Raw genomic sequence first — 20,200 nt, 5'->3', positions numbered from 1 at the left:
TCACAGAATCCCAGAATCCCTGAGGTTGGAAAATCCCTCCAGGATCATGAAGTCCAACCTGTGCCCGATCCCTACCCTGAGCACTCAGTGCCTCCTCCAGGGATGGGCACTCCAAACCCCCCTGGGCAGCCCCTTCCAGCCCTTTCCAGGAGGAATTCCTGCTGATGTCCAACCTGAGCCTCCCCAGCCCAGCCTGAGGCCGTTCCCTCTCCTCCTGTCCCTGTTCCCTGGGACAAGATCCCAAATCCCCCCCGGCTGTCCCCTCCTGTCAGGAGTTGTGCAGAGCCACAAATTCCCCCTGAGCCTCCTTTGCTCCAGGCTGAGCCCCTTCCCAGCTCCCTCAGCTCCTCACAGGACTCTCAGAGCAGTGCTCAGGAAAACAGGGGTGTTCTCCAAAACCTGGAGCCTTTCCTCTCTCTTCTTTCCCACACTGAGCACTCCCCATCTGTTTGAGAGGCTTGCAGGACAGAATACACAAATCCTCCTTTTAATTACGTTGCACATTTATTATCTCACCTCAGATTTTGTTAATCTCTCTCACAAATTTCGTTTACATAAGTGGAGTCTTTCAGCTTGAGCAGCTCCAGCACCTTCTCTTCTGATCCTGCAGATATCAGTCAGCTAAATAGAAAAGAGAGAAAAGCACGAGTGTCCTTAAATCTGGCATTCAGTCTTTCCAGAGCTTTACATGTTGTTTCCTCCTCCTCAGCTCCCCAGCTGAAAGCTCAGAGGCAAACTGGGATCAGCACAGGCAGAGCAGAGCAATCCCACAGGGAGAGTGGGACCCTCTTTCCTGGGCTTAAACATCCCAGAAAAGGCCAAGGCACAGGGACAGCGCCATCCCACCATCCCTCAACCTGCAGGCAGGAAGAGCTGCACAACAACCTGCCCCTGGATATTTGCTGCTGCAATTCCCACACACCATTTCCCAAAGGAAAAGGAGGATTTGCAGCAAATTGCAGTGTAATTAAGTGTCAGTGTTAAGCCCCCGTGCAGGCAGCGAGGTGTTCCAAGCTGGCTGCACATGCTGAGCTCCCTCACAGGTACAGTTGCTGTTATAAGCTCTGCTGGAAATTGTTCCCTGGAGACTGAGGACTTTTTGGGAGGAGGAGGAGCAGGGAAGTGGCAAACAGAGTTGCTGGGAAGGGTTGTGCTGCTTCCAGTCAATATCAGCTCTGGGCAGCACCTTACGAGGGAATAACCTTCCCAGAAAGGTGCACACGGGAGCGGTTGGGATCTGAGGGCTCCACAAAGTGAGCAAACATGACACAAAAACCCTTCTGGGGAATATAAATATCTCTGTGCTGATGAGCTGGTGAGAAGAAGGAAAGGCAGAATTCCCAAGGCAGAAATCAACCCTCTGACAGTACCATCTGGGGTGTCCTGTAACAGCTCTGCCAGCAGTTTCTCCAGGACATCTTGGTATTTTTCCAGCTGCCTTGGGGTGAGCCAAGCTCTGACAGGAAGGGCTTGCTGTGGAGGAAACCAGAGAAGTCAGAACAAAAAGGTGAGGGGAGCAGAGGGAGGGAGGTTGGGGTACTTTGACCCCACTTGGACTGAGTTAGTGAAGGGTTTAGAATCTGGAGGGAAGAGGATGAGCCTCATATGGGGAAAAGCAACATTTTGAAGGCAACACACTCTTGAGTTGTTCAGAGCGCTGTTGCATAACCCGTGGGCTGGCTCAGAAATCCAGATAAAGGCACCTCCTGGCAGCAGGGATGCAAAGAAAATAATTTCTGAACCTTCTAATCCTCCGCTGTGTGGCACATCGACCCTTCCAGCCTGAGCCTGCAGAGCTCCTGCCCTAGCAACAGCTGAGGACGAGCCGTGGTCCTGCTCCAGCCTGCTGGACTTGGAGCCAGCCGTGCCTGAAGCAAAGAGCTCTGTTCTGGTGCTGGCCAGCTGAGGGGATGTGCTGGGTATTTCACACTTTGAACTGGGCATTTTGCTGTTTAAATCCTGTTACCGAGTGCTGGTGCATCACGAGTGCGGGAGGAGTTGCACATTTAGCTGTGCCTTGGCCAAATTCCAGCCTGGTTGGCCCTGCTGTCTGTCCCATGGGGTCTGTCCCTGTTTAGGGGGATCTGCACCGTCCTTTTGCTGGCAGGGAATGGCCGAGCTCCCTGCAGGAGTGGTTGCCCACACAGGGAAAACATTCCCCGTGGTCAAGTGGCAAAGCACAATTTTCAGACTTGGCTTGCCAGGTAAGTCTGCCTTTGAGGGCTTAGCCTGGCACTTCAATCCCTAAAATTGCCCATTTTCTGCTCTGTGTACAGATTTGGAGCCCAGGTTTTTAAATAAGACCTCTCCAGTGCAGAGAACTGTGGGGTCAGAGGTGACACCGAGCAGGAGCTGAAGCAGAACTGGGAGTTCCTGCCTTGCACCTGCTGGGCTTCACTGCCTGGCAGAGACCTCAGGCTGTTCCCATCTTCCTCAGGGAGAAGCTGTTGGGTCTCAGGGGTGACCTGGCTGCTGAACAACCAAGATAACTTGGAGTGGAGCTAAAACTTCTCTCTGATGTAAGCAGGCAGGCTGGCAGAGGACATCTCTTGGACTCCTTGTCCCAGTGGCTCCACATACCTGGAGGGTCTTGGCTGCATTGACATCCACGCCAGATTGCTCAGAGAAACCTTCCTCCTCCAGCTGCTGCAGCGAGCTCAGGGATTTCTTCTGCCCTGCCTTGTTCCTCTCCTTTTCCTGCAGCTTCGGGGCAGAGAGCAGAGGGGGCAGTTGGTGATGCTGGGATCAGCAGCAAACCCGCTCTGTGCTGTCCCAACAGCCAGCAATCCACGGTGCTGGGCACAGAACCAGTGAGGTGGTGGAATCCTCCTGGGAAAGACCCATCTGCTGTGCCCTGAGTGGCCTTTGGGGACTGAAATCCAGCAGTGCTGGGGGCGAGGTCAGGTTACGGGGCAGGGTGTGAAGGTCTGCAGTAAACAGGAGCCACGTGTGGTGGGGGAACCCTGTCAGCAGGACACGGGAGCTGACAGCACTGGGACCTTCCCCAGCTGTCCCACAGAGCCTGGCCTGGGTCTGTGCTGGAGCACTGCAAGGAAATTGAACCGAGCCCTGCATCTGCAGAGGTCATGTTTGCCCAGCCTTTCTGCAGGTTTGTGATGTCAGCCCATCCCCATTCATTTAGTTGCCTTCAGAACCCTCTGGAAAAAGCCAGAGGTGCTTTGGAATACGACAGACACAGCAGGACACGTCAAATGTGGCACAGGCCGTGCTCAGTGTCCAGCATGTGAGGAACAGGGACAGATTTCCCCTTTGTTCATCCAGAAACTCCCAATCCCTGCTGTAACAGACACGGAGCTACAAGGGCTGTGGGGTACAAACACAGCCCATGTGGGTCCCCATCCTCCTCAAAGACTTTGAAGAATGCTTGTGCTCTCCACAAAAAGCAATTGTTATCCAGGGGTAGGTGTTGGAAATGGGATTTCTCCCGGCACCCAGGGGCTCGGCAGTGCGGGGGAAGCTCACTGGGGCTGTGTTTCAGAAGCTGCCGTCTCTGAGCCTGCCTGACACCTTTCAACGGTATTTGTTTCACTTCAAAAGGAAAAACGTTCTCTCGGCACGTCCCAGAGGTGACAACCAGCCGGGGGATGGTTAATTATTTGTTACAACAAAAGAGCCATCACTGAGCTGATGGGAGGCTGCAGCTGCTCTGGAAGAATTCCAGCACCAGGAAAGGACCCGCAGGGACTGCAGGTGACACCCCCAAAGGTGTGGCAGACCTTTGGTAGGGGGGTCCAGGCTCTTCCTTTCTATCTCACAACTTAAAAATTCCCTCTGCCTCCCCCCAGAGCCGTGGATTTTGGGAGAAGGATATCAGTGTCTCCTGTTGATGGCGTGCACTGCAGTTTGGGGGATGAGGGCGGGAGAAACCTTTCCTGGTTTATTCATTCCAGAGGGGTTACCTGCATTTTCTGGAAGTCACTCTGGGTGAAAAAGGGCATGAAGCCTTGGGTCTGCTCAGCCAGCACGGACAGCAGGGACACCAGCAGCAAACTGGCCACCACCTTCCTCGAAACCATCCTGAGAGCCTGCACAGCACAGGAAAGGAGACACCAGGGCAGGAATGGAGAGGGAGGTGTGACAAGAAACGCCTTTGGCTCTGCACCAGCTGCAACCCAGCTCAGCCCCAGCCCACCTGAGGGATATTTACTCTTCCAGTTGCTCCTGAGCTGAGAATAGAAGTGCCTTGACTGAGAAGTGCCTTGACTGACAATTCTCTTCTCAAAGCTGTTTGTGTAAACAGATTTGTTCTTGAGCAACATCTCCAGGGATTTCAAGCCCAGCCCCTCAGGACTGCTCAAGCCTCCCTGAGCCCTCGAGCCTCAGCCCTGCAGCTGTGTTGGTTTAAGACCTGAACACATCCAGAGCAAACTCATCAATCCCAGTGCCAGCACGGCAGACAGAGATGCCATGCAAAGAGAAAATCCTTCAAACAGCTGTTTTTTTAATTTTTGTTTTGATTTTTCTCACCACTGGAAACCTTCCTGAGTGGAGTGGATCTCTTAAGAAGCCTCATTGAGTCCAAGGGAAATGGGAAAAGCATTTTCCAGCCCCGCTCTGTCTGAGCCTGGAATAAAGGGCTTTAAAAACCACCTCTGAAGTGATCTAACTGTGACTTCACGTCAGGAAAGGACTTATGTAAACATTGAATGTTCTCTTTAAATATTAAAATATTCTCTCTGGACAGACTTAATGAAGTCTGGTCCTACAGCTTAACTTCTCCACCTGATTGGAGCCTGATCCTTAATTAGTTTCAGCAACCTCTTGGTTTGGACATTATTGAGAAGACATTGTTAAGTTAGATTTGACTCCTGAATTAGATTTCCCATAAATATTAGCTGGTATTGAACCAAGGGCCAGTGGAAGTTAATAAATATTCCCTTTCCATAGCACCTGTCAGTCACATCCTCCCCTCTCCCTTCCCTGGGCACTGCACTGGTGCCATCTCCCCCTGCCCACCCAGACTGGGACACCAGAGCCAACCCCTGCCCTGGGACATCCCAGGGTGTCCCAGCCCTGTTTCCTGCAGGGATCCAAGCAGGAATTCTCAGGCTCTGCCCTTGCAATGCAACCTCAGCAGCATCAATCTTTGGTGCTTTTTCATTTGTTCTATCACTGCAGTAAATATATAAATAAATAAAATACTGCTGAATACAAAGAAAATTTACCCAGTCACTTCCTTCATCTCTTCTTGGCTAATCCCTTTGGGAATTGATTCTCTCCTTCTTCTCCCAGAAAAACACCCACACAGACCTCTCCACTCAGAAACAGCCCTGCTGAAAGCCCTCCCTTGCTTGGCAAGCAGGACCTGTATTCCTGCCCCGAGCTCAGCACCTCTCCAGGCAGAGAGCACTTGGTGGATTTGCTTCCCAGCTCCAAAGGGGAAAGAAAAAAGCAGAAGGATCCCAGGTTCAGCATCAGCGCTGTGGGCACACAGGGCTGGGACAGCTCTGCTCACCCCCCAAAACCCAGTCAAGTGCCAGCGTGGGGGCAGGAGGAGTGGGCACAGTGACAGGACAGGAAAACCCAACTATTCCTAGCACTGGGACCTGTCTGAGGGTCATTTTCTGCCTGCTCAGAGCAGCTCCCCGAGCTCAGAGGGCACCAGGGCTCCCCACAGCTCTGTGGCAGTGCCCAGTGTCTGCCAGCTGCCACAGGAGGCAGGAGCTGCTGAAATCAGTGCTCCTGAGATGGGGATGAGGGAAAAGCACCTTCCCCCTTGTTTCAGCACCAATTTTGTTCCCTCCTTCTCCTCTGAGCTGGCTCTGCTGTGGCCAAGAGGTGCCAAGACCTACCTGAGAGTGCAGCCACGGGACACTGGAGGTCGGAGCTCTTCTCCCTCCTGTCACACCTGGATGCTCCTGCTGGTTCTCCTCCCTTTATAAACCCATCCAGGCACTGCAGCCACTCACCTGTGACCCTGTCCAGCTTCCTGGCCTGCATGGAAACGGCTTTCCCAGGCAGGGAATGTTATCTGCACTGGAGTTTTCGGAGTTTCTCGTTTCCAGGCAGATCCCCTCTGCTCCCTCCCCAGGTCCTTCAGCTGTTCCTGGTGGTCCCACAGCTGAGGCAGATCAGTTGCTGCCTTAGTTTCTCCATCTAAGAGAAATTCCTCTCTCCTGGCTTTTGTTTCTAGACATTGAGCCTGCAGAACGAGTTTTTTAGGATGTGAATGTCCCAGCACTGCAACGTCACCTGTGTCAATTCTATTTCTACTGTAACTGCAAATCACAATAATATCAAAATTGCCACTTTGAGTCTTCAAGTGGCCCCTTCTCCCATCCTCACTGAGCGTGGCACACTGATCCCCTTGGGAACACAAACCCTGCACTGTCATCCCTCTCCAGACAAACGAGGTGCTGAGAGAGGGAGGAAATTGTGCAAGAACTCACCCGTGCTCTCCCGGGACCATCAGCCAGGAGCTGATGCCAGAGGATTTGGGATCAGGCCAGGCACATCCTGGTGCTGCTCCTGAGGGAGTCTGGGAGCAGCCAGGCGAGGAGCAGGAGGGAAAAACGAGCTGGGAAGCCATGAAATCCTCCTGCATCCATGGGCTCCATGGGCTGGGAGAGCAGGAAGCATTCCTGCCTGCCCGGGGAGAGATATGGAACAGCGATTGCCCAGCCCGGGAATGGCATTGTCACCTGGGAATGCCATTTGCCACCTGGGAATAACATCTGTCACCTGGGAATGGCATTTGTCATCTGGGAATGCCATTTATCACCTGGAATAACATTTGTCACCTGGGAATGGCATTTGTCATCTGGGAATGCCGTTTTCACCTGGCCCCATCGCAGCCAGTCAATAGGACACGGGCACAGCAGGTGTCACCAGGGACCTGCTGCTGTCACAGCTGTCAATAACGCTCGATTTGGGACAGAGCCCTCCTGAGAAACCTCGTGTCCAGCACTCAGGTGCTTCCTGGATCCCTGGGCATCCTCCCCAGCTTATCACCCCCTGGGCAGTGGAAAGCTCCCAGAGACTCCAGCACAGCTTTGCTCCCTGGAAACCTCCCTGGGAATGTGGCTGGGGGTGATGGAAAGGATGTCACCCACACAGTGTGGGGTGACCCCTCCCTTCCCTAAACAATTTGCACAATCCCCATTCAATTCCCATTTTAATTGACTTTTCCAGTCCTTTTCTTCGCATGGTTATGATGGATGCAGCTGACGAGTCAGCAGATGGTGCTGGGAAGTGACAAATTAGTTACCAAGAAAGGTCACTTTTCCAAAGCACTAAACTTCCCCGTGTCTTGTCCCACTGTCCCTCCAAGACGTGTCAGGCTGGCAGCTTTCCATCCATCTGGGATGGAGCCTTCTGCCTGGGGAAGGACAACCTTCCAAATCAAACAGAGGGATGAAAATTAATCATATCTGTATTAGCTGCATGCAGCCTGCCAGCTTCACCTCTTAATTATGCAAGACTGCTCCGACAGGAAGGAATCGTGGAGCTGAAAAGGAAGGATCTGACTCCAGGTCTGGAAGTGCCAGGGGAGGTGGGAGCAACAGGCACCTCCTGGCTCTGGCTTGGCCCAGTCCATAAATGCAGCTTTTGGCACATCCTGGCTGCAAAACAAGGATAAATGAAAATAAAAAATCCCAGCTGGAGGCCTCCCTGCCAGCGCTGTAATTCCAAAATTCCATCCTGCTGCATCCCTGGCACAGTTTGCAACCTGCAGCCCCCGAAACTCCCCTTTGGGCTGTGGTGCCAAGTGGCAGCAGAGGTTGGAGACTCAACAGATGTGCAAGACAGGTTGGAGTGCAGTTCTGCTTGCTCTGAAAGTGAAACATTTGGCATAACTGGGAGTCGTTTTCCCAGGAAACTGGCAGTGGAGTGCAGTCCACTGGGCCTGGCAGCAGAGGCAGTGCCAAGGAACAAGGGGCAGAACGAGCTGCCTGTGCCAGCAGCACACCAAAGCCTCTCTGGAAGCCAGCTCTGAGGTGACCTGTGCACCCCAAAACTGGGGAAATTCTGCCTGTTTCCTCAGTTTTCCATGAAAGAATAAAAGAGGAGGAAAATAGTTTCCTGGACAGAGCCTGGGTGGATTTGGCTTCTCTACAAGGGCTGGAGGGGGCAGGCACTGACCAAAACATCCTATCCCATAACAATCCTCTTTCACTGGGATTAAAAAAATAGCAAAACATTTTTAAAAATCCCTTTTTCTAATAAAATAAATGTCTGGGCTTATAAAAACTTCCTCTTCTCTCAAATAAGGAAAGAAATAAACAGGAGAAAAATGTTTCATTGCCTGGTTTCTCTACATTTTCGGTCACTCCTTTGCCACCCTCTCCCCGATCTGGAAGAAGTGAAGAGAGAAAGGAGAGGAGGTGAGAAAACACGATGGGATGCAGCTCAGCTGTTCCCATTTTGGTTTTCAAATCCGAGCCACCCAGTTTTCACTTGAGGGATCAGGAATATTTTTAGGAATGATACAAAATGCAGCCTCACACTCAGGGAGGGGATGTGACATTGGTTTGGGTGACATCCCTGGGCACCCCACTGTCCTTTTGGGGTGCCGTGACCCCAGGCAGGTGATGGGAGAGCCCAGCCAAGCTCAGAGGCAGGGAAATCACTCAGATTTCAGCCAAAGAAATCCCTGCCCTGCTCCCTGGGATGAAAATCCAGCCCGGTGCAGGTGGAGGGCTCGGGTAAGGCCGGGCTCGCTGCAGGCAGGTGGGAAAGGGGAGCAGGGAGAGAGATCCAAGCACCGGGATCTGCCCGTGCCCACCATGGACAGCGGCCACTCCTGGGCACATCGAGGGAAAGAGGGGCAGGGAGAACAACGGAGGGGAGAAAAGGAGGGAAAGAAAGAAGAGGGGGGAAAGAAAGGCAGGAAAAATAATTGGAGGGTGAGAAAAGGAGGGAAAGAGAGAAGAGGAGGGAAAGAAGGGCAGGAAAAATAACTGGAGGGGAAGAAAAGGAGGGAAAGAAAGAAGAGGAGGGAAAGAAGGGCAGGAAAAATAATTGGAGGGGAAGAAAAGGAGGGAAAGAAAGAAGAGGAGCACAAAGAAGGGCAGGAAAAACAACTGCGGGGAAAGAAAAGGAGGGAAAAAAGGAAGGGAAAGAAGAGCAGGGAAAACAAGCAGGGGGAGGATAAAAGGAGGGAAAGAAACGAAGAGGGGGGAAAGAAGAGCAGGGAAAACAAGCAGAAGGAAGAAGAAGAGGAAAAGGAAGAAAGGAGGGAAAGAAGAGCAGGGAAAACAATTGTGGGGGGAAAAGAGGAGGGACAAAAAGAGAGGGAAAGAAGAGCAGGGAAAACAATTATGGGGAGAATTAAAGGATGGAAAGAAAGAAGAGGGGGGACAGAAGGGGTCCAGCATCGTTGTGCTCAGCAGTGCCAGCTGCCAGCAGATTTCCCAAGACTGGATGATGCCAGATTCCCAGGATTTATTGGTGCTCTCACTGGAGTCTCCCTGTTCATCCCAGCACCTCTCAGCAATCAGTGGCCATTTATCTGCCACAGAGGAGAAGGGTTCTGGCTCTCAAGGCACCAATTCATCCTGGGAGGAACAAGGAGGCAGAGTTGGATGGCTTCAGGGTGAAAAAGAGACTCATGTGGCAGGTCAATGAGCTCCTGGGCGAGGAATCCCGGGAGAGACTGGGGAGAAGAACTGCAGCACATCCATCCCAGCTGGGATATGGGAAAAACAGAATGGAAAATTGTGACAGCAGCAGAAAGATCTGCAGAGCCTCGGGGCCTGTGCAGCCAGGCCTGATCCCAGCACAGGGCTCACTTTTGATAAAATGCCCGTTTAATCCGTGGATATTTTGCTTAGGCGTGGAATAGCAACCTCAGCGAAAACCTCTCAACCACAAAGGCTTTAGAGGGCTAAACAGTAAAGATTGGGAATTAAGGAGAATAAATATTAATGAAAGGGGTGGGAAAATGCATCATTTCTCCAGACAACCCTGTCTGTGCTCCCCTGCACGGGGCTGTTGGGTTTATGGCTCCCTGGAGCAGGAGCTGCATGTGCTCGGAGGGATCCTGCTGGGATGGAGCTGCAGCACGAGCCACACAGAGCCTGGAGAGAGCCCACATCCCACAGGAGAGGGAATAGGGAGCAGATTGCCCAAAAAAGGGCCAATATGGGATTCAACATGCAGCAAACCCTGCACTGCTGTCAGTGGCTGTGGGTCAAGCCCAGAGTGGTGCAGTTGGAGCCAGAGCTGTTACATAAAGGGATGGGGAGCAGCCAGGCCTGGGCTGGATGGAGGAAATGAATCCAATTACAGGATGAAGGGCACAGGGAGAGGATGGACACATTTGGTCTGGAGCAAATCCCTAAAAGGCTTTAAAGCAGGGACAGCAAGAATGAATATCATGGTGCAGGACATGCGGCCACCACCAAGAGGAGTTGGAGCCTTGGAATGGGGCAGGAGGCAGGAATGGGGCTCTGCACCTGGCTGAGGGAGAAACACTGCCAGGATGTGGTTCTTCTGGGAGCTGGGACACCAGTTTTGCTGTTCCTGGGGATGTTGGAGTGGGGAGCCAGCCCAACCAGGCAGCAGGGAACAGCCTTGCTGGAAAGAGGAAACAAGCAGGCAACCCCCAAATTTCCTCCATGCTGATTCCCATAAGATTATAACCCAGCTGCCCGTGTCGCAGCAGGCTCCAGACTTCCACTGAGAAAACTAAGGGCTTGTATTAGAAAGAAAAAAAAAAAATTGACCCAGTTATGACAAAACGAAGCAGCACGTTCACAGCATCACTGTGGAAGCCCATGAGCAGTCACAACAAGGCCCTCGGGAGTAACAGGATTCCACTTCAAATGAGATTTACAAATTAAAAATAAAAGAGCTGGATTATTTCTGTGTGCCTGAACCCCCTTTCCTGGCTGCTCAACCAGCCTCAAGTGGACACTGGACACTGCAGGGCTGGGGGGGTGCTGTGCCTGTGCATCCCTTGGGAATTTGGGAAAAGCCTTTCCTTTGCCTCTCTGACTTTGCAGTCAAGCACCTGCCCCATGTCAGGCCAAGGAGGAGAGCTGGACACAGATCCCTGGTAACTCCCATGGTAACCCCTGTCAACCCCTCAGAGAGCCCAGAAACCAGACCAAAATCCTGACTGGTTCCAGTTTGCCAGGCAGGGAGATCAGAGCGGTGTTTTTGCTGTCACCCCTGGCAGAGCACTTCTTGCTATGGGCACAGCCACGGGAGCTCTGCCAGAGCTGCCGGGAGCTGCCAGAGCTGCCAGGATCTGCTGGGAGCTGCCAGGATCTGCTGGGATCTGCTGGGATCTGCTGGGAGCTGCTGGGATCTGCCAGAGCTGCCAGGATCTGCTGGGAGCTGCTGGGATCTGCCGGCTTTGCTGGGATCTGCCAGAGCTGATGAGATCTGCCAGCTGTGCTGGGATCTGCTGGAGCTGCCGGGATCTGCCGGCTTTGCTGGGATCTGCCGGAGCTGCCGGGATCTGCCAGCTGTGCCGGGATCTGCTGGAGCTGCTGGGATCTGCCAGCTTTGCCAGGATCTGCCAGCTGTGCCAGGATCTGCCAGCTGTGCCAGGATCTGCCAGCTTTGTCCCCCCCTCCTCGCTGCAGGGCCGGGGGGAATGTCTTGCACACCTGCCCACTCTGCCACAGCCCCGGATTGTCACCGAGGGAGAAGTGTTGACAGCACCACACGGAGCGGAGCAGGCTCGCAGCTGAGCCGGGATTGCTCAGCTCCTTGGCAGGGAAATGACAGGGCCCAAAGAGTGCCTGTCTCTCCAAGGAAATCCTGCAGCGCTTGGAGAGACATCACCTGGATCAGCAGCGGGAGGAAAAGGCTGGGAGCTGACAGAGCATGCAAATACCAGGAGAAGAGGTTGGTGTGGGGGAGCTCTCCCCACATCCCAGCTGTTTTATGGCTTGGGGGAACAGCCTGAGCAGGATGGAGATGGAGAACCTGCATGGAAAATGGGAGCTGGGGTCCCTCCTGCCCAAATTTTGTGCATGAAAGACAAAAAACAGCCTGCTGTGCACTCTTATTTTTTGGGACAAAAGCAAAGTCACCTCCCCGTGCACCCCCAGCCCCTGTCCTGGGTGGGATGAGATCTGCCAGCTGTGCCAGGATCTGCCAGAGCTGCTGGGATCTGCCAGCTGTGCTGGGATCTGCTGGAGCTGCCGGGATCTGCCGGCTTTGCTGGGATCTGCCGGAGCTGATGGGATCTGCCAGCTGTGCCGGGATCTGCTGGAGCTGCTGGGATCTGCCAGCTTTGCCAGGATCTGCCAGCTGTGCCAGGATCTGCCAGCTGTGCCAGGATCTGCCAGCTTTGTCCCCCCCTCCTCGCTGCAGGGCCGGGGGGAATGTCTTGCACACCTGCCCACTCTGCCACAGCCCCGGATTGTCACCGAGGGAGAAGTGTTGACAGCACCACACGGAGCGGAGCAGGCTCGCAGCTGAGCCGGGATTGCTCAGCTCCTTGGCAGGGAAATGACAGGGCCCAAAGAGTGCCTGTCTCTCCAAGGAAATCCTGCAGCGCTTGGAGAGACATCACCTGGATCAGCAGCGGGAGGAAAAGGCTGGGAGCTGACAGAGCATGCGAATACCAGGAGAAGAGGTTGGTGTGGGGGAGCTCTCCCCACATCCCAGCTGTTTTATGGCTTGGGGGAACAGCCTGAGCAGGATGGAGATGGAGAACCTGCATGGAAAATGGGAGCTGGGGTCCCTCCTGCCCAAATTTTGTGCATGAAAGACAAAAAACAGCCTGCTGTGCACTCTTATTTTTTGGGACAAAAGCAAAGTCACCTCCCCGTGCACCCCCAGCCCCTGTCCTGGGTGGGTGCCCAGGGCACGGCCACAGAGCCACAGAGCCACCAGCCATGGCCAGGTAATCCCTGCTGGGGGAGGGCTGGCCTAGCAAACCCAATTGTAAATACATCAGTGTCCTCCTTCTCCCTGCCACCCGTTTAAATCTATTTGATCCACTCTAATGGATTGATCTACAAGTTTGTGCACACACATCCTGCTTTGGACGGGCGGCTGGCAGCGCCTCGCCCATCACGGCCTGTCAGCTCCACTCAGCCTCACCTCCAGCGCTGAGCGAATCCAATTACAGGATAAAGGGTTTTCTTCCCCTCCATATGGTCTCTATAACGCTGTGGCTTTATCTTGCCTTAACCCCTTTCCTGGCGAGGGAGCTCACAAGCCCGGCCTAAGCGGCTCAGCGCCGCGGCCCTGGGTGGCTGCTATGTGATACGGGAAATGGGGTCTTCCCAGGGCACCCAGAGGCACATTCCTCCCTCTTTTCCTGCCCACTGGGGAGGAATGAGCCCCCACGGGAGGGAGATTCAGGGCAGCGCTGCTTATAAAACCAGCCAGAAGCACAGGAGCGAGCTCAGCCGTGCAGTCGGAGTTGTGCTCACAGCCGGGGTTCACGGGGCTGTGCGTCAGCCCGGCACCAGGAGCTCAGCACAGATGTTCCCTTCATGACTGATTTGTTGTGCTCTTGCATTTCCCTCCACCTTGCTCTGCCAGGTGTTCCCTGGGTGCCCTTGGGCAAGTGGCTCCTGTGGTTCCTGTGCCCAGCAGGGCTGGGGATGAGCACCACAAAGGGCTCCAGGAGCCCCCCTCCCCTGTGTGAGCTCTGCCTGTCACTGATCCCTGTGAACCAGGCGTGTCGGCTCTGTGCAAGCCGGTTATTTGATTATAATTATCATCCCTTGCTTTACACAGGACATGAAAGCCCAGAGCAGCTCAGGGCCCCGTCACGCCGCGCGCCGACAAACAATGAGCGAGAGACAATCCCAGCTCAAAGCAGGAAAACCTGCAAGGGGCAAGAAAAGCCTTTTCTTGAGGACAAACACAGAGCAGCAAAGCTCTCCTCCCGCATTAGGCAGGGCCTGGAATTTGCTGTTGTTGTAAAGTCAGCACAGAAAACAACCGGGAGCTCTCCTGGAGAGAGAGCAGCTCATAAACTTTCCCTGCTAAGAGACAGCAAATTAAAGCCATCTCTGTGACAGGGCTGCAGCAGGAGCTGAGGTTGCATTCAGGACACGTCCTGGAGGGACCAGCCACCCTCAGCGGTGTCATTTCCCTGCTCTGGGTTTACTCAAGGCCTTGGCCATTGCTCCGGCTGTGCTGACCTGCCCAGAGCTCTAAATCCACCGGCCTCGGGGCAGTGACCCCAGGGGACAGGTCCGTGAGGACAGCTGGGAGGGGACAGCCCTCTTACAAAGCACAGGTGCCTCAGGCTTACCTGCTCCACAGGCAGCTCCTGAAAAAGGGGAAGGGCCTGGTCCAGATTGGTTGAAACCCTCTCAGTCCAGTTGTCCCTTTGAAAGGGGTCTGGGGACCACCCATGAAGCCAAATCTCCTCCACATTCAGCTCCCAGGGTGAGTGGAGAAGGTCTTCTGAGCCAGGAAAGGTCCCTCTCCCAAAAAGTGCAGCTGCGTGTTCCCCCAGCACCGAGACTCATGTCCCTCTTCCCCCCACAGCTTCCTTTGCACCACTCTTGACTTTAGAAGAGGGAAGGACACCCCAAAGTGGTGCCAGGAAGGGATGGGTGGTGACAATTAACTGTCCCATGGGGTACCTGTGTCCACATGCAAAGCCTTGGAGAAGCATCAGAACTTTGGGATGCTGCTAGCACTGGCAGCAAGGCCTAAATGTTTTTTGAAGTGAAATCTTGGAGCTGAAGATTTGCTTTCTCTTTTGAAGGTGGGCCACCACAGTGAAATACTGGAGCTGGAGGGAGTTGCTTTCTATCACGGGAGCTGGGAGGTGCACACTGGAATTGAGATGGATGCACAGCTGGTTTTGTGGATTAGAATTTCTGGGATCCCCTTTGATATTCATCTCATTCTGCAACAATGTGCCAAATTGTTGTACATCTGGAGCCTGACTATGGCCAGAGAGGCAGGAAATTCCTCCAGGGAAACCTCTGTGAGAAGCAGGGCCATGGGACTCCTCCACTTTCCCCTCATCCCCTCAAGCAAGACCTGGACCAGGAATGTGGTTCCTGATGGTTTCATGGTGTGGCGATTCCAAGAGGCACATCCATCCCGTGGGGAGCCCTCATCCCGGGGCACCTGAGGCTGGCCTGACCCACTTCCCTGCACCACGTCCTACTTCTGCACCCACTGGATCAGGAATTAGGACACCATCCATGCCAACACCCCTTTAGCCTTCCGCTCCCAGCCTCCAGCTCGGAGACGCTCCAGGCGTGCAGGAGACCTCATTCATCCCACGGGACAACGGAGACTTTTTCCATGGGCCCTGCCTTGAGGAGGAGGAGGCCCAGCTTACCTCGTTATCCGATCAGCTCCCTTAACGCCCCACATCCCCAGGATTAATGGCAGAGCTTCCCTAAGGCGCCTTAGGCAGGTCCCCTGGAGAAGGAGCACCCATGACCCAGAAGGAAGAAATGGGGAAGCAGAACTTGGATGAGATGGAGCATTGGCACTGGCCCTGCTGGGAATGGTTTTCCAGGCTCGTGTGTGCTGGGATGGGGATCTCACACTCTGTGCTGAGAGCCTGGGAAAAGCTCCCTTCCATCCCTCTGGCTCTCCCATAGAGAGAGGGAGAGGGATGGAAGGGAGCTTTTCCCTTTTCCAGGCTGTGCTGGTCTCTCCACACTCTCTGCAGGGAGTTCAGGACACCTTTGCTCTCTTTTGCCCTGTGGCACAACCAGGGGTGTGATCAGGGTCACGCAGCCAAGAGCCCTGCCCCAAAATGCTACATTTACCAAAAAATTACCAACTGCAGTACCTTTGGGATGGGAAGTGGCTTCCCCTCCTACCTTTGCCCAGCTCCAGGCCCTTGGCTGTGTCAGCAGAGCCTGGATTTGGGATGCAGACCCCAGCAGTCCCCACACTGAGCCAGGCACCTGAAACAGAGCCCAGCCAACAGCTCAGACCCGCAAAGCTCAGTCCAGTCTTCCCCCAGTGACCTCCCCAAGGTCAGTGGGGCAGAGCTGGTCACTCCCCAGTCCCCAAGTGGTCTCACAGAGTCCTTCAGCCACCCAGGGACACCCCAAACCTGTGACACACTGTGGACCCCAGAACAGCCCATTTTCGCGTCGGCCACTCCCAAACTCCCCACTGCTCCTCCCACCTTTGCCCCTCTTCCCAAGCGCTCCCCACCCCATCCCTTCCTGCCCCCAACACCTTAAACAACATTAAACACTTAATGGCAATTAATACGCTTTAATGCAGGTTTTGGGGCCAACTGGCTGCTTAGAGGGTGCTTAAACCATCAACCCCTCTCAATCCCGTTGCCCTTGTCATACAAAGTTAGCCGAGCCCCTCGTCAGCCTCCCCCCTCCCTCGAGGAGGCCGGAGGGTATAAAACCACCCAGGGGCGCGGCACCGCCAGCCCCCGGCGCGGCGCAGGGCAGGGCACCACCTCCATCCCCTCAACTTCTGCTGCTCCTTGTAATTCATTAATTTTTTAGTTTGGGGGGGAACCCTCTCACTGCGCACTTTCCGCGTTGGGAGGGGGTGGGGCTTCCCTTTTTTTATTAATCAGGGTCGGAACACAATTCGTTGCAGAAAACCCCTCCGGCAGAGCAGCTCCCGTAGCGAGGGCAGGATGAACGGGACGGAGGGGATCAATTTTTACGTGCCTATGTCCAACAAGACGGGGGTGGTGCGGAGCCCCTTCGAGTACCCGCAGTACTACCTGGCTGAGCCCTGGAAATACCGCCTCGTGTGCTGCTACATCTTCTTCCTCATCTCCACCGGCTTCCCCATCAACTTCCTCACTCTCCTGGTCACCTTCAAGCACAAGAAGCTCCGGCAGCCCCTCAACTACATCCTGGTCAACCTGGCGGTGGCTGACCTGTGCATGGCCTGCTTTGGTTTCACCGTCACCTTCTACACCGCCTGGAACGGCTACTTCGTGTTCGGCCCCACCGGCTGCGCCGTGGAGGGATTCTTTGCCACGCTGGGAGGTAAGGCATGGGAATGGGGGCTTGGGGCTTCCTTCTGCAGGGCTTTGGGAGTCTGGTTCCATCCCTTCATGGCACTGTTGGGATGTGAAGCCTCGTTCCCCTTTGCGTGGGGCTCGCGCTGCGCTTAAAATGGGGGAGGAAAAGAGATTTCTGCGTGTTTGACCTTGGTAGCAAGGAGCCTCCGTGGCATGGTGGGAGGGAAAGGAAGCCTGGGAAGGGATCCTTGTTTGCAGGATCCAACCTGGGGTCACCTGGCCCTGATGGTCACTGGCGGTTGTGATGCCAAGGTGGTTACCAGAGACCCACCAGGGATGACCACAGAGTGTTCCTGAATCAATACCAAGCAGCTTGGACCAAGAACAGGCTTGGACTTGATCACCTTAGAGGTCTTTTCCCAACCTTCACGATTCCATGATTATTCCTTTGCCCAAGGGCTTCCCTTTTTGGGGAAATGGAGGGTTTAGAAGGGGAAGAGAAATCCCTCAGGAAGGGAATTCCACGGAAGAGCTAGAGGTGTGGAGAGATGAGAGGGCTCAGAGCTTATCCAGGGACAAAAGGAAGGTGAGGAGGATCTAGGTTGGTTCCCAGGTTCCTCAAGGATGGCTCAGCTCTGTCCCAGCTGCACCAGATTTTTGCCCTTGGGATTTTCCTTGAGGCGTTTCTCAGGGACACACACGAGTGCTGCCAACACTTTGCCCTGCAGAAAAACAGGGAGAATTCACTCAGCAGCCGGAGCCCACACAGCCAGCCCTGCCCACGCCACACCTCGTGATGGATCTGACAGCCACCAGGCCTTGTTGGAGAGACCCAGAGCCACCACAGGGGCTTTGCTTTCCTTCTCCTAAACAGTGCCATTTCCCACAAAGATGCTGCTCTGGAAATACACATTTTAAAAATATGGATATTCTGGCAAAGGCACAGCTGAATGTCCTGATCCAAGCCAAGGAGCGAGGAAAGGCTTGGTTTTGGGGTGGGAAGATCCCAAAGTCTGCTCCATCCCTGCTCAGTGAGCCTTGGGCAGCATTATTTTGCCTTTCCAATGTTTGTACCTCCCAGAGGAGGAGGAGGAGGCTCCTGTTCCCAGGGAAGGAAGTTGGCTGGGAAGCAGCGGCTGTGTGAGCAGCAGGTCCCCAGCGAATCCCAGCACAGGGTGTCGTTATCAGCAGCTTATCACAGCTGGGGGCATTAGCAGGCTTACAGCACCGACTAAACGCTCCCAAATCCCCTGAAGTTTAATTATCCCTCATAAATACATGTGCACGTTTCCCACCCACACAGTCCCCCCTCCCCGCACCTCCCCTGATCCAGCGCCAGCAGAAGGCTCGTGAAATGCACATTTAAAGGAATCAACAGGTTTGGAGGCATCTGGCAGCATTGCCAGGAATTGTGCTTCCCCACGCCCTGGTGGGATTCACTCCCTTGATTCTTAATTTATTAAACCCTTCCACTCCCAGCATCCCCTCGGCTCCCAGAGCTTCTGCACATTATGGGTGGAGGATTCCCAGTTTTCTAGCAGGATGCTGCTTATCCCACGCTGATCCCCACCTCCCTCTGCTCTCCTCTGGAAGCACCAAGGGAAGGTGGAGCCCAGAGGGGCCCTGACCACTCCGTGGGCTCTCCCTCTCCTCCCCGCAGGCCAGGTCGCCCTGTGGTCCCTGGTTGTCCTGGCCATCGAGCGCTACATTGTCATCTGCAAGCCCATGGGCAACTTCCGCTTCTCCGCCAGCCACGCCATCATGGGCATCGCTTTCACCTGGGTCATGGCCATTTCCTGCGCCGCCCCGCCGCTCTTCGGCTGGTCCAGGTGAGCTCCGGCATCCTCAGCAGCTCCCGGATCCCTCCATTCCTTCAGGGAGAGCAGGTGGCTCCCGGCAGGGAAGTGCTTGGCCTCGGAGGAGGGAAATGAATGTCCCATTCCTGTGGGAGGGAGGGAGTGTCACAACAAGGTGACACTGAATGCTTGATTGCACCCAAACCACGTGTACCACCCTTCCAGCGTCCCCCATCCTCAGGGAATTCCAGCCCTTTTGCCCCCAAGGAGGGTCCTGGAGCAGATTCCGACCTTTCTCCCTGCCAGGTACATCCCAGAGGGGATGCAGTGCTCCTGTGGGCCCGACTACTACACCCACAACCCCGACTTCCACAACGAGTCCTACGTGCTCTACATGTTCATCATCCACTTCATCATCCCCGTCGTCATCATCTTCTTCTCCTACGGGCGCCTCGTTTGCAAAGTCCGCGAGGTAACGGCCGGAGGGGACTGATGGGGACAGGGGGTGGCTTGGGCAGGACGGGGGACGTGGGTTAGGGGTGGAGAGCAGCCCCTCACCCCCCCTGTGTGCACAGGCAGCTGCCCAGCAGCAGGAATCAGCCACGACCCAGAAGGCAGAGAAGGAGGTGACGCGGATGGTGATCCTCATGGTGCTGGGCTTCATGCTGGCCTGGACGCCCTACGCCGTGGTGGCGTTCTGGATCTTCACCAACAAGGGCGCCGACTTCACGGCCACGCTGATGGCAGTGCCTGCCTTCTTCTCCAAGAGCTCCTCCCTCTACAACCCCATCATCTACGTGCTCATGAACAAACAGGTGAGACGCCCTGGGGCTGGGGGCTCCACGGGCACGTTGCTCCTTCCCAGAAGGATCTCAGTCCAGGGACTCCTGGTTCTGTAGCACGTCCCTACTATCCCCCAGTGCCACCATTGTCATTTCTGTCCCCTCCCCAGTTCCGTAACTGCATGATCACCACGATCTGCTGCGGCAAGAACCCCTTTGGGGATGAAGAAACCTCCTCCACCGTATCCCAGAGCAAGACCGAGGTCTCCTCCGTCTCCTCCAGCCAAGTATCACCTGCATAGAGCATGGACAGTTTGAACTGGGGTGACCTGCCGAGCTCGGGGACCCAGACAGACGCCCCACAGCCATTCCCTCGTGCCCCGGCCCCCTCCCCTGCAGGGGAATTTAGCTGTGCCCCTCCTGCTGTAGCTGTGCAGACCCCACCCCACACATCCACGGGGACCCACACGTGGCACTCTGAGCTCTGCCACTCCGAGCCTGGGGAGCCCAGGGCTGTGGCCCAGCTCCCAGGAGCACATCACCTCTGGGGGACTGTCCCTGCCTGTCCCCATCGAGTTCAAACAGCTGCAGTTGATGGGGACCCCAAACTTTTCCTGCCTGAATCCCGCTCCCTGGGCTCCTGGGAGCGTCCAGGAGCATCCAGGCCTCATTTGCAAAAATCTAAATATTCTGGCAAAGCCCCAGGAGCAGGATCCCGTGGCTGGGGTGGCCCCACCTGCCCCTCACCATGGCCTGAG

The 20,200-nt window shown here is 54.9% G+C and overlaps 2 protein-coding genes across 4 annotated transcripts; one reads left to right on the top strand and one right to left on the bottom strand.

Annotated features, from left to right (window-relative positions):
* Nucleotides 1-485: 485 nt before the first annotated feature.
* On the bottom strand, nt 486-5,869 carry LOC121353582 (promotilin-like). 3 transcript variants are annotated; one of them, XM_041467526.1, is made up of 5 exons: nt 5,814-5,869; nt 3,921-4,046; nt 2,581-2,703; nt 1,371-1,473; nt 492-621 (listed from the first exon to the last, which is right to left on the bottom strand). In XM_041467526.1, the coding sequence occupies exons 2-5, from the start codon at nt 4,035-4,037 to the stop codon at nt 614-616; spliced, it is 351 nt and encodes a 116-aa protein (XP_041323460.1). In that variant the 5' UTR covers nt 4,038-4,046; nt 5,814-5,869; the 3' UTR covers nt 492-613. The 3 variants fall into 3 exon arrangements, with proteins under 3 accessions (XP_041323442.1, XP_041323460.1, XP_041323449.1); XM_041467515.1 differs by lacking the exon at nt 5,814-5,869 and adding an exon at nt 4,154-4,514; XM_041467508.1 differs by lacking the exon at nt 5,814-5,869 and having other exon boundaries at nt 486-621; nt 3,921-4,514.
* Nucleotides 5,870-16,455: 10,586 nt separating this feature from the next.
* On the top strand, nt 16,456-19,766 carry LOC121353343 (green-sensitive opsin). The gene is made up of 5 exons (XM_041467097.1): nt 16,456-16,889; nt 18,525-18,693; nt 18,967-19,132; nt 19,236-19,475; nt 19,613-19,766. The coding sequence occupies exons 1-5, from the start codon at nt 16,529-16,531 to the stop codon at nt 19,742-19,744; spliced, it is 1,068 nt and encodes a 355-aa protein (XP_041323031.1). The 5' UTR covers nt 16,456-16,528; the 3' UTR covers nt 19,745-19,766.
* The last annotated feature ends 434 nt before the right edge of the window (nt 19,767-20,200 follow it).

The sequence above is a fragment of the Pyrgilauda ruficollis genome, unplaced genomic scaffold, assembly GCF_017590135.1.
Source record: "Pyrgilauda ruficollis isolate IOZ18807 unplaced genomic scaffold, ASM1759013v1 scaffold100, whole genome shotgun sequence".
NCBI lineage: Eukaryota > Metazoa > Chordata > Aves > Passeriformes > Passeridae > Pyrgilauda > Pyrgilauda ruficollis.
Note: the sequence above shows the minus strand (reverse complement) of the source record. Positions and strands in the feature narration are given on the sequence as shown.

What these genes read in the sequence shown, in the direction of transcription:
- LOC121353343 (XM_041467097.1), top strand. Translation starts at nt 16,529, where the DNA reads ATGAACGGGACGGAGGGGATCAATTTTTACGTGCCTATGTCCAACAAG. An exon ending in ATTCTTTGCCACGCTGGGAG is followed by an intron (nt 16,890 to 18,524) that starts GTAAGGCATGGG and finishes TCCTCCCCGCAG; the next exon opens with GCCAGGTCGCCCTGTGGTCC. An exon ending in CCGCTCTTCGGCTGGTCCAG is followed by an intron (nt 18,694 to 18,966) that starts GTGAGCTCCGGC and finishes TCTCCCTGCCAG; the next exon opens with GTACATCCCAGAGGGGATGC.
- LOC121353582 (XM_041467508.1), bottom strand. Translation starts at nt 4,280, where the DNA reads ATGTTGCTCAAGAACAAATCTGTTTACACAAACAGCTTTGAGAAGAGA. An exon ending in GTGACTTCCAGAAAATGCAG is followed by an intron (nt 2,704 to 3,920) that starts GTAACCCCTCTG and finishes TCTGCCCCGAAG; the next exon opens with CTGCAGGAAAAGGAGAGGAA. An exon ending in ATGCAGCCAAGACCCTCCAG is followed by an intron (nt 1,474 to 2,580) that starts GTATGTGGAGCC and finishes TTTCCTCCACAG; the next exon opens with CAAGCCCTTCCTGTCAGAGC.